This window comes from Marmota monax, unplaced genomic scaffold (genome assembly GCF_021218885.2).
Source record: "Marmota monax isolate L192 unplaced genomic scaffold, Marmota_monax_Labrador192_F-V1.1 WCK01_AAM20220418_F8-fsc00146, whole genome shotgun sequence".
Lineage (NCBI taxonomy): Eukaryota > Metazoa > Chordata > Mammalia > Rodentia > Sciuridae > Marmota > Marmota monax.
In genome coordinates, this window is record NW_026694096.1 from 3,778,304 (window position 1) to 3,792,088 (window position 13,785).

The 13,785-nt window shown below is 37.2% G+C and overlaps 1 protein-coding gene across 8 annotated transcripts in view; it reads right to left on the bottom strand.

Annotated features, from left to right (window-relative positions):
• Positions 1–13,785, bottom strand: part of Nav3 (neuron navigator 3) — an 802,778-nt gene that overhangs the window by 51,109 nt on the left and 737,884 nt on the right. For all 8 annotated transcript variants that reach the window (XM_046465096.2, XM_058585776.1, XM_046465095.2 and 5 more), the window contains one exon: positions 5,081–5,164. In XM_046465096.2, the coding sequence (XP_046321052.1) occupies positions 5,081–5,164 (84 nt within the window). The remainder of the gene's footprint in view (positions 1–5,080; positions 5,165–13,785) is intronic.

The window sequence follows — 13,785 nt, forward strand, 5'->3', positions numbered from 1 at the left end:
TGTCAATTTTTTCAATTGTTTCTTTTGTTTCGATTTCATTAATTTCAGCTCTGATTTTAATTATTTCTTGCCTTCTACTTCTTTTGCTGTTGTTTTGCTCTTCTTTTTCAAGGATTTTGAGATGAAGTATGAGATCATTTATTTGTTGGTTTTTTCTTTTTTTAAGGAATGAACTCCAAGCAATGAATTTTCCTCTTAGAACTGCTTTCAATGTGTCCCATAGATTCCGATATGTTGTGTCTGTGTTTTCATTTATCTCTAAGAATTTTTTAATTTCCTCCTTGATGTCTTCTATAACCCATTGATCATTCAGTAACCTATTGTTCATTCTCCAATTGATGTATGCTTTTTCCTTCCTTCTTTTATCGTTGATTTTCAGTTTCATTCCATTATGATCAGATAAGATGCATGGTAATATCTCTACTCCTTTATATTGTCTAAGAGTTGCCCTGTGACATAATATATGATCTATTTTTGAGAAGGATCCATGTGCTGCTGAGAAAAAAGTGTAACTGCTTGATGTTGGGTGGTATACTCTATATATGTCAATTAGGTCTAGGTTATTAATAGTGTTATTGAGTTCTATAGTTTCCTTATTCAACTTTTGTTTGGAAGATCTGTCCAGTGGCGAGAGAGGTGTGTTGAAGTCTCCCATGATTATGGTGTGGTGGTCTATTAGACTCTTGAACTTGAGAAGAGTTTGTTTGACGAACATAGCTGCACCATTGTTTGGGGCATAAATATTTATGATTGTTATGTCTTGTTGGTGTATGGTTCCCTTAAGCAGTATGTAGTGTCCCTCTTTATCTCTTTTGATTAACTTTGGCTTGAAATCTATTTTATTTGATATGAGTATGGACACGCCTGCTTGTTTCCGAAGTCCATATGAGTGATATGATTTTTCCCAACCTTTCACCTTCAGCCTATGTATGTCTTTTCCTATCAAATGCGTCTCCTGTAGGCAGCATATTGTTGGGTCTTGTTTTGTGATCCATTCTACTAGCCTGTGTCTCTTAATTGGTGAGTTTAAGCCATTAACATTTAGGGTTATTATTGAGATATGGGTTGTTCTCCCAGCCATATTTGTTTATTTCTGTTACTAAACATTGTTTGTTTTCCTCTTTGATTGTTTCCCCCCCCCCTTTACTGTCCTACCTCCCACTGTTGGTTTTCATTGTTATTTTCCATTTCCTCTTCCTGTAATACTTTGGCTAGGATGTTTTGAAGAGATGGTTTTCTAGCTGCGAATTCTTTAAACTTTTGTTTATCGTGGAAGGTTTTAATTTCATTCTCCATCCTGAAGCTTAATTTCGCTGGATACACAATTCTTGGTTGGAACCCATTATCTTTCAGTGTTTGAAATATGTTATTCCAGGATCTTCTAGCTTTCAGAGTCTGTGTTGAAAGATCAGCTGTTATCCTGATTGGCTTGCCCCTAAATGTAATCTGCTTCCTTTCTCTTGTAGCTTTTAAAATTCTCTCCTTATTCTGTATGTTGGGCATCTTCATTACAATGTGTCTAGGTGTGGATCTCTTATGATTTTGCACATTCGGCGTCCTGTAGGCTTCTAGGATTTGGGATTCTGTCTCATTCTTCAAGTCTGGGAAGTTTTCTTGTATTATTTCATTGAATAGACTGCTCATTCCTTTGGTTTGGAGCTCTGTACCTTCCTGTATCCCAATGACTCTTAAGTTTGGTCTCTTAATGTTATCCCATATTTCTTGGATGTTCTGCTCATGGTTTCTTAACAGTCTTGCTGAGCTGTCTATTTTCTTTTCCAGTTGAAATACTTTGTCTTCATTGTCTGATGTTCTATCTTCTAAGTGTTCTACTCTGTTGGTAGTATTCTCCATTGAGTTTTTAAGTTGGTTTATTGCTTCCTGCATTTCTAGGATTTCTGATTGCTTGTTTTTTATAACCTCTATCTCCCTGTATAGTTGATCCTTTGCTTCCTGGATTTGTTTGCGTAATTCGTTGTCGAAGTGATCTTTCATTGTCTGATTTTGCTGTTTAATGTCTTCCTTGATACTCCAGATCATCTGAAGCATGTATATCCTGAATTCTTTATCTGACATTCCATCTGCTGCAGCTGTTACCTCTTCTAAAGTTGCGTTGACCTGCATTGCTTGTGGTCCTTTCTTTCCTTGTCTTTTCATACTGCTTGCGTATCTTTCCTGCAGGTGCGGGCGGCGGCTCTGCTCTCTCCTTATTCCAATTGGGGTGTCGTGGCTACCACGCCGGCAGGTCACTGGGCCTGTTCTGGGAGCTGGTGGCGGCTCTGTTCTGCCCCTACTCCAATTGGGGTGACGTGTCTGTCGTACCAGCAGGCCACTGGGCCTGTCCTGCTGGTCGGTCGCAGATCTGCCCACCTTTCGGGCACGAGTGGAGGCTCTGCTTTGCCCCTACTCCAATTGGGGTGTCGTGACTACCCCGCCTGCAGGATGCTGGGTCTGTTCCTGGCAAGGGAGGCGACTCTGCTCTGTCACTACTCCAATTAGGGTGGTATTTGTACCCCGCCGGCAGGCTCCTGGGCCTGATCCGCAGGTCTGTTGTAGGTCTGCCTACCTTGAAGGCGCGGGCGGCGGATCTGCCCTGCCCCTCCTACCACGCCTGCGGACCCCTGGGCCTGATCTGCAGGTTGATCACTGGTCTGCTCACCCTGCGGGCACGGGTGGCGGTTCCGCTCCACCCCCACTCCAATTGGGGTCACGTGACCACCACACCGGCAGGGCCTGATCCGGGCGTGGGATAAGGATCTGCTCTGCCCCTACTCGAGTTGGGGTGACGTGTGTACCACACTGGCAGGCCACTGGGCCTGACCCGCCAGGCTGTCACAGGTCTGTTTACCTTGCAAGCGCGAAGGGCGGCTCTGCCCTGCCCCTCCTACCACGCCCATGTACTACTGGGTCGTGGGTCTGCCCACCTGGCGGGTTTGGGTGGCGGCTCCGCTCCGCCCCCTCTCCAATTGGGGTCACGCGGTCACCACGCTGGCGAGCCGCTGGGCCTGCTCCGGGGGCTGGCGGCGGCCCGGCTCCTTCCCTCTGGCTCGAGGACAAATTGAGGAGACTCGGGTGACTGAGCCTCACCCCCCTTACCAGGAGACCAACTGCTTATGTCACCGCTGGTATTGATGAAGATCTCTCCTCCACCGCTTTCTGCTGACATCAGATCTCTGCCATGTTGGTATCCTATGCGAATGGCAGCATTTCGTTCCCCTTGCCAGGCAACCCAAGCAATGGGTGAGTCCTGACCTGCCCTCAGCAGGACCCGGACCGAGACACAGTTTCCGCGGGCTCCCAGCCCCGGTCCAGGGAAGTTCCGGGAGCCCGGAATATTTCTTGATTGTCCATGGCATGTGACATAATCAGCATCTAACTAACTCTTAATGGTGATGCTACAAGGTAGTTATTATCATTCCCACCTGAAAAATGATGAATTTGAGATTCAGAAAATGTTATATAACCTTGTTCAAGATTACACAGCTTCTAAGGGACACAATCTGGATTCACACTCAGAATTACTGGTCTCCAATGTCAATATTCTGTTGCACCTGACTGCCCTAAAAGGCCTTGTAATCCTGTTTACTAGGTTCTTATGTTACACAGAGGAGTGGCAAACTGAGAGGAGAGAGAGAGAGAGAGAGAGAGAGAGAGAGAGAGAGAGAGAGAGAGGGAGGGGGGGAGGGGGGGGGGGAGGGGGAGGAGGAGGGAGAGGGAGAGGGAGAGAGAGAGAGAGAGAGAGAGAGAGAGAGAGAGAGAGACAGATACATACAGTAAAGAAATTTATGGGATCCAAGGGAATTTTTTAGTTATTCTTCCAGGACAGTTGGACAGGGAGGGACAGTATTCTCTCATGGACAGGAGAAATCTATGAAATATTAGAATAAATATCAAATAAAATATTAAAATAAATCTATGAAATATTAGAATAATATATTAATAAATTTTGCCAGTTATGCCAGGCAAGGCAATTATAGGAGGTTATTGGATTTTCTCTTTTAATTGACTGTTCATTAAGATTTTTTAAACTTTTGTAAACTTTAAACTTTGGTAATATATGCTAGTTTTGTAAAGCTAATATTAGACCTTACAAAAGCTAAAGACAAAATTAAACCATCCCTATGGATAAATATAAGAACAGATTCTGAAAATATTCAGATTTTTTTTAGGTTGGGAATCTCTCTGAGAATTAGAAAGCACTGTGGGCACCTGCTCATATTAAATACATATGCATTTTTCATAAAAATTTCCATACATTTCAGAGGCTGCACCTAACTCTCTCTGACAATAAATCCAAAGAGGTAAGCGCTCTTGACTAACAGCAGGGAAGAAAGTTAACTGGTCTCTTAGGAAAAGTGACTAGACCCTTGGCAGCATGGACCCTTTTAATAGATCTGCCTTTGTGAACTAAATTCTGTTCCTTTCTTTTCAGTATTTCTTCTTCGATACCATATGATCTTTTGCATTTATTTTAAAGCTTTAAACATAACTGGAATAACATTACTCAAAGGCAGGCATTAGACATTAACTAGTTCTTAAGACTCCCAAACTGCACAGTATTGTTCCTGTATCATAGATGCTATAACTTTAAGTTCCTTATGTTATAGTTCATACACTTTTCCTATATATCTCTCCTGGGCATCTCAGCCTCAAGACAAGGTTTATTAATGGGCTTGTATACCATGCATTTGTACTCTCATCAGAGTGCAATTCTTGTCAATCGCATGACAATTTGCTCCTAGAATATTTGAAATCTCTCTTATACAACTGTTTCTCTTTCTTAACCTTTGTTTTTCTTTTAATAGTTTTAGTGAGAAGCAAAAGAGACTTCAAAGAAAGAACTTTGTGTGTATCTGTGTGTGCATGTTCCAATATGGATTCATTTGATCATGTTTTTAATTTTAATTAAAATCTGAAAAGTAAAGTTATTATCTTTTCTTTGTTCTAATTTAGTATAGAGTGGATGCTCTGTGGCATTATTCTTAAGGAGCTTCATCTCAGGAATTATTTAAGCATCCTATGAACATTCTCTGAAACGTGCTTCCTCCTTGCAAGCCTCCGTGGCAATTCCTGAACATACCTTTTGTTCCGCTGTCATGGTTAGACTTTGCAATCGGCCAGTCATATTCCCTAAACTCTTTTCAAAAGCTGCTACAAGGTGAGCCTGTGAACATAATGGAAGAAACACCGTTAAAATGTCAGGATCTCATGTGGATAGATGAAAACCCTTCATTTTACAAAACGCTTATTTTCAGATGTTCTCACTCTTTAAATACTAGGACTGTCATGGTTAGCTCACAATGGTGATTCTCCTTTTACATAAATCTTCATTTTATCTTTTTCATCTCTAAACTTTGGCTTCTTAAAAATCAGTGTACCAGTCTCTTGACATTTAATATGAGTTCAATTTCTGAAAGTGGATGATATTTTGCAAATAATCACACCTTCTGGCTTGCACATCGTGCAGGGATTTGACACTCAAAATACTGAATAAAGTTCTGAGCTGCCAAGTTTTTAGAAAGAAAGCCCAAAAGGAGGTCACTGAAATAGGCAATGGACAAATGTTCCTCATTTTTAGACTTCCATGATGACCTTTGAAGATATTGTTAGCTCCTCTATTGTAACGATGCTCTCCTTCAACTATCAGACAGCTGCTGACAGCTATAACATTATCTTTCCTCTTTTTCTACTTACAAAGAATTGAATCGAAGAGTCGTCTTCACTTTCCAAACTCTTTAATAAAAGAGCTTTTCTTTCTCCTTTTTATTCCCTTCAACTAAGGAAGCACAGGTAGGCCATCCAGAAATAATAGTCACTGATATTTTATTTAGCATTAAGCTTTTGAGGATGGTGGTTTTATTTTAAATCTCAGAGAATTATACATATTGTAGTAGATAACATAACTCCTATGATTAAGAAGAATTTGGCAGTCTTACTGCAGCCCCAGATTGACATACCATTATGCAATAGTTCCAACCCAGAATACTTAGCATGAAGAGGGGGTCAGTCTCTCATCAGGCTTCAGGCCCATTATCTCAAACTGATAGATTTATACTACACCCCCAGAAGGATCTGAAAGTTGAATATTTTATAACCCAAGTCTATAAAAAACTACATATGGGCAAAACTCGGTAATCCTTGGCAAAAGATTGTTTTTCTAAAGGATGAAAATAAGAAGACTCCGATAGCATACATCCCTCTATAGCTGGAGCTGAGGAACCTACTCTAACATACATCATAAGAGTCCTAAGAATCAGGAATCTGGAAGTTTATTCCATTATATAATATCCAAGTCCCTTCCATCAGCATCAAATGCAAAGATGTCTTCGTTCCTAGCTCTGAACTCATTTTGGGCTGGTTTTCTTTCCCTAACATTACAATAGGGGAGAAAAACAATCTGAAGGAATACTTCTAAATTTCAATCCATCAGAATCACTCTATTCTCTAGTTCCACTATCGTCCACCCTTCCTTCCACCTTCTCTTTCTTCCTCACTTCCCCTCCCTTCTTTCCTTCTCACTCCCTGTCTCTGTTTCTCCCCCGACACATGGATCTATACTTCACTCACACACACACACACACACACACACACACACGCCAGAAACAAAAATAAAAACAAAAACCAACCATGGAGAATTATACACTAAAGTTTAGTTAATAGAGTTAATTGGACAAATGAGACTCTAAAAAAGGAATCTTTCTTTGCAGTTTAAAATATTTCCAATGACGTGGAATGGTAGTTTTTGTGTGCTCTGAAATTAGCATAAGGTTATGTTATATTTTTGCTTACATTTTAACTTTTTTTAATTGTGAAAAATGCTTCCATAAAAATGAACCAAAAAAAAATGTACAGTATGCTGATTTAATCAGATTCTCATCAACCAAATCAAGGAAAGGGCGTTCAAGACCCTAGACACCTGTTTTGCTCCTTCCCCTTTGTGGGTCCCTCTGCTTTGCCAAAGGCAATGGCTATTTTAACGTCTATGTTAATTATTTTCTTGCTTTGCTTGGCAAAGTTTACACCTAAGTTTTCCTTCTTAAGTGCTATGTTTTTGCCTTCTTAAACACTATAGGATTGTAAACCCTTGAATGTATACAATTGAAGAAAACGACTTTTCTCTTTGTTCATATTTTATTGATTTAATAGGAACTGAAAATATGGCAAAGAAATCAGGATTGTAAAAAACTGCCAGCTACATCAATGTTTATAGCAGCACAATTCACAATAGCTAAGCTATAAAGCCTACATAGGTGTAATTCAACAGATGACTGGATAAAGAAATTGCAGTATATGTTCAAAGGAATATTACTTTGCCATAAAGAAGAATGACTTTATGACATTCTTGGTAAATGGATGGATCTGGAGACTATCATCCTAAGTGAAATAAGCCAATCCCAAAAAACTAAAGGTCAAATATCTTCTCTGATATGTGGAAGCTAACCCACAATAAGGAGGGAGGATTAGAAGTTCAGTGGAGTAGACAATGGGGAATGAAGGGAAGGGAGGATGGATGGAAAAAGAAAAGATGGTGGAGTGAATCTGACACAGCTCTCCTATATACATATATGAATATACCACATGATGAAGTTCACCATCATGTACATCCACAAGAAATTAATAAAAAAAAAACTATTAGTTAAATGGCAGAAAGATCAATAAAGAGAGAAGAAGCAAGTTGTGGGGAAAGGATAAGGGAAAGAGTGGTACTGGGGTCTGAACTAGAACAAGACATATTCCATGTGTGTATAATTATGTCAAAATGGATTCTACTGTCATGTATAACTAAAAAGAAACAATAAAAATAAATAATATGCTATATAAGTCATATTGTTTAAATTTTGTAGATATAAGGGCAAAATATTTACCATTAGAATATCAGTTTCTAATTTTTGTAGAATTGCTTTCACTAATTGTTCACAAAAAACCCCTTATCACTGGTTATTAAAGAACTGGTTAACTTAAGTCATGCTATTTTTATTGAAAGGAATGCTAAAATTATATTAGTGAAACATTGTTTTATATTTATGTCACCTTAGCTTAATTTGTCAGATTAACTTTGTTACTTTGGAAGTAACAACTGTTTCATTTCTCACCAGCTGTGGTAAATAGTAAAAGAATAAAACAGGTAAATGAGAGGATTTTTCCTACCAATAATGATCTTTATCACTTTAATGAGAAGAAACTAGAAAGCAAAGCTGACTGAACTGTAGGATAATGTGGCTAAAACACCTTCATAGAATGACTTTTTCAAAAATGTTTGATTTTCAGGGATTTTCATCATAATTTACTTGGCTCTAAACTTTGCTTTTTCGCAGCTGCATCATTTTCAAGTCAGGGTAAATTGTATGAATATGGTGATGAACATTCCCTGAGTTGGGTTAGATGAAGTCTGTCAAGGCAAAAAAATAGATGAGACTATTCGCTAATACATACAGGATCACACAATAGAAGCCGAACAGATATTCAAAGGAAATTATTGTGATGATAAACAGTGAAATGAAATACATAATACTTACACTGCATTTGTTCACACATAAAGAAGTGACATTTCATCAGCCAAATAAAAAATACTCCATCCATAAATTTCTATCAGGATATATTTATATACACACATATATACAGATACATAAGAACTTGCATTTGAAAATTAATAACTGTACCAAGGCTGGACACGGTGGCACATGCCTGTAATCCCAGGAGGATCACAAGTTTGAGGCCTCAGCAATTTAGTGAGACCCTAAGCAACTTAGTGAGACCCTGTCTCAAAATAAAAAATAAAAAAAGGGGTAGGGATATAGTTCAGTGGTAAGGCACTCCTGGGTTAAAACTAGTACTACTACTACTACTACTACTACTAATAATAATAATAATAAAATAATTGAACCAAGAATGATCTGAAACATAAATAAGATTTAACATTTCTTTTTGTCTATACAGAATTGTCCCTTATGTCTTCATTACTGTTAACATTTGCAAAATATTTTTCAGTTAGAAGAACTGCAGAAAAGCAAGAGGCACTGTCAGATCATATAAAAATATTAAATAGAGCAAATAAGTGGGACACACTCTCAAAGAAAATAATACCCAAGAGGATTTGGTTAAAAGACTTATTTGCTGAAAAGCAAAAAAAAAAAGAAAGAAAAAAGTACCCCTGTTTTTGTTACATATTCATTCAGTAATGTTTTTGAAAAATCGAAGTAATAACTAGTCTGAGTTCCCATTTCCAAATTATCTAATGGCTAAGATTTAGAAAGAAAATATACTGGAAAGCAAACAAATATATCCACCTGCCTCAGCTGCAAGCAGGTGTGGGCGAGAGGCCTGGAAAACCTGGGTAGTGGTGTGATGAGACCACGTGCATCTGCAGCGGGAGGCTCCTGTTTTCCTCTGTTTATTGGGGAGCAGGTATTGACCCAGAGATGGTCAGGCAACAGCATTTGCCAATACATCCTCCCTCCCTCTTTTCCGAAGATCTACCAGTAGAATCAGCTTTATATACCAGTCTCTGGTGGTTTTAAGCAGCTCTTTGCAGAGCAACTGGAGGAGAGAAACCTTACTGGTTCGGAGGCTCTGCTCTGCCAAAGAAGAAGTGAGCTGACTGATCACCTTTTGACCTGCCACTAGTCCTTTTAGCAAAAAGAGAGAAAAGCATCTCAGCAGAGAAGTACATTTCAAATTTAAAAATTAGAACACATTCTTATGTGGACTTCATATAAACATAGTCATACTGGGTTTAAGCTTGGGACATATCAATTACAAAAATATGCCCAATTAAGGAAAAATCATTAAGTCCTAACAAAGTATTCATGTACTGAATAAAAACGAATACCCAGATACTTAGAATAATTATTAAATTGAAAATAGACATGGTTAATGATATCTTCCACACAACCAAACTCACTGAAATCTGTCCTTAGAAATTAGACTGACTGTATTTCTAAAAAAACCAAATCTTACCACGTTCCTATTTAACCAAGATATAAAGTTGACTTCTAATCTGAACAAATTAGTAAATAAAGACTTGTTCAGGTAACTCAACGGGTAGAGTATCAGATTCTTAAAGACATATCTCTATCTCCAAATAGAAATTGTAAATTAATGAAATAAAATCCTAGAGCTAGGGCTATAGTTCAATGGTAAAAGCACTTGTTTAGCATGTGTAAGAACCTGGATTCAAACTTCAACATCGTAAAAACAAAAACAAAACAAAAAAATACCACTTGATTTACCATGAAGAAATCATACAAGATTATTTTATTCAGTCCCTATGATTAATTTACTTTTGGTATGTGTATGTTAAAATATGTGTATATAATACATACATCAACAGACTAACTCAGATTAAATGAAAAAATACTCTGAATGAAATTTAAACAGTATTCCTTTGAACTGAAGAAAAATCAAGTATTAACTAAATTCTTTGATGGTTCATGTGGTCTGGGAAATCTAAAGTGACATCATAAGTCAAATGTTAAAATGAATAAATGAGTTCAGATGATTTGTAGTTTATATGTGCCTTGCGAGTCATTCAAATTCTGGAATGTGTAAAAGATAATTATTCCCCTAAAAACACATGTACATAAATGACTCCATCACTTGCAGTTCTAATGATACTATTAAAAATGTTCAAAACAGTAGTATCATTTTTACAATCATACACATGCCTATTTACATGTCATCAATATTGAGTATAAAATTGAATAATGATAAACTGTTTTGTTAACAATGTAGAAGATGGTGAGCATCTTCACGACCTGAACCCTTTGATTCCCATATTTTAATAATGTCAGCAAATAACTTTTTTTGATGGTGCAAAGCTTTAACAATCCATATCACAACCAAATAAATGAGTAGTAATTGGTAGAATAAGATTAAAAGTCCTAGGAAATTAAAAACTAGGTAACTGTATAAACAAATTCCAAAAATGTTGTAGATCTTTGGGTACTTAACTGTTTAAATTTGAAATAGATGTGCATTCACAAGAAGTTGACAAGATGGTACAGTGATCTCTTCTCTACCCTTCACCCAGTTTCCCCAAATGGTTACATCTCACATAATTTTAAAATCATGAAATCCATATTGGTATAAATGCTGATTCACACACTTGAATTCAAAAAATCGCAACCTCAATTAAAGCACAAAATTATTCCATCACCACAATGATCTCCTTGCTATCTCCCTCTCTCAACCTTGGCAATCACTAACATCTTCTCCATTTCTATAATTGTCATTTCTGGAATTTTATATAAATGGAATCATACAGTATGCAACATTTTGAAAAATTTTTTTTTTTTCCCACTCATTATGTCCTTGAGAGCCAACCGAATGTTACCTGTATCAATGGTTCATTTCTGTGGATTGCTGAGTAGTATTCTATGGTAAGGTTGTATCAGTTTTTCCACTGATCAATTAAAGGATAATTTCATTTGTTCCCTATTTTTTTTTTTGCTATTAAAAATAAAGTTGCTATGTACATGTACAGCTTTTTGTGTCTATTTGAAGTAGTGTGAGAAGATTTCTGAGTATATTACAATGTTTAAAAAGGGGGCATAATAATAAGATATTAATTAGGCTCCTATCTGTGTGCACAAATTATTATAGCTATAACTTGGGGGAAACTGAAAGTATTTGGGAATTTTTTTAAGACCAGTACTTTATATATATATATATATATATATATATATATATATATATATATATATATATATATATATATTTTAGTTGTAGATGGACACAATACCTTTATTTCATTTATTTATTTTAATGTAGTACTGAGGATTGAACCCAGCACCTCACACATGCTAGGTGAGAGCTCTACCACCGAGCCACAACTCCAGCCCCGAGACTAGTACTTTTTAAGCTAGCTTGAAGACAAGCATAAAATCATCCTTTGGTACTGCTTCCTCTAATTCTGTTCCTTATTTTTATTTTTTTCATTATTATCCCCCTAGAGAGATATTATAGATTTTTTTCCCTACTTGCTCACTTCTGTCATGACATTTTAACAGCACAGGTGTTCTAGGTATCCATCCATTTATATACCATAAGTATATCTGTGTTTTACACATGAAGAGAGTGAGAATTTTTCAATCCTAAGAACCACATTTCCCTTTTTGGTGGTGAATGCCTATCAGAGAATGTGTCCTCCAAGGTCATGAAAACTCATCAGTAAAAATGGTGTGATGTGAACAAGTACAGAGTGGGTAGGTAGCCAGTGGCTGGCACCTTTCTAATGGTTTTGTTCCTTTTCCAAACCATGACCCAGAAGAATTGGCCATCACAACTGTTTCTCCATTTTAGAATGTGGTTCCCACAGTGTGCACATGTTTTGGTAAATGCATGTTGTATGTGTGTACACAGGGGGAAAAACTTAAAAATGATTAAATGATACATGAGAAACCAATAACCACAGTGAGAATGGCATCTCAGAGGGAAACTGAACACACATTTCTCACAAAGTACTCTTTTAGTTTCATTTTTTTCCTTTTAATAATGTGTGTATATTACTTTTTAAATGGAAGACTCTCAGTTTATATTTCATTATGTTTTGCAGCCATATCATTCCAATATCTGAATTCTATGCTGAGGCCCACCAAGAAACATTTATGAAATACCATAAGGCCCTGAGTATTTGCTTGTGATGGCTGCAAGTGTTTTGACAATCTAATGGACAGGGCCAGTCACTGTCCTTCCTCACTGCAGTGAACAAAAGCTCTGGGTGATTCTGGCATTTACATGTACAAATTCAGTAACCTACATAGGAATGTTTGATACCACTATCATGTAACCTATAATATAAAGCTTACAGTTGCCTTGGAACTATCTCTTTAAGAGTTACTCTTAAAAACAAAATATCGTTTAAATTATACACTTATCTTCTAGTAATGTCTAAACAGTTCTCTAAAAATCTGCTTTTATTATTTAGAAATCCCCCAACACCACCAATAAAAAAAAAAAAATTTGAGTCCCAAAATTCACATGATTCTCCAGAAATTGAAAAAATAAATTCAATTCATATATCATGCTAAAATGAATACACTGTGATTGAAATGACATTTCCTTTAGAATTTATTTTACAAAAATAATTTTTATCCTCAAAATGTTTTTTATTAAAGCACCTGCTGGAATTTGATGTCATGCTTTGTTAAGGAAACAGAAAGTCTCCATGGATGGGGCAGAGGTGGGGGGATGAGGCAGAGAGCAGCTCAGAGCTCCAGAGCAGAAATGAGCAAACTAATGTGGAGAGAGGGTGGCAGGACATACGGCAAAATGGCAGGAGCTCCCCTACCCCTCTCTGTTGTTCCCAACACTACCATTCCCTAAGACTGGGCACAATGCCATATCTTCCCCTTTATTATTCTGCGGCTACTCTGAGCACATGGAAATACATTCAATAAATGTTAATATAATTGACGGTCTTCACTGTCATCATTTTTGCCATTCTAAGCTGCTTAGCTGCCAGTAGAAATGTATCCTTTTGTACCACCATGAGAAGGCTGCCAAGGTTTTTCAAGACAACTATATCTCATGTGCAATGTAGCTCAGCTATCCGTCTTTAGATCTAATTTTTTTTTAATTAATTGGATGCTTAACTAATTGTTCGATAAATGCAACTGAAGGGGGCAGGGAATAGGAATATTGTATCTTCCTAAGTCAAACACTAACAACCCTTAGTATATTAAGGCTTGAAAGGAACCTATGAATGGGGAGTAACAAAAATATGAAACAAGAAGTGACCTTTACAACTGATACCACTGTTAGAAATCTTATGGGGAACAAAAAGCC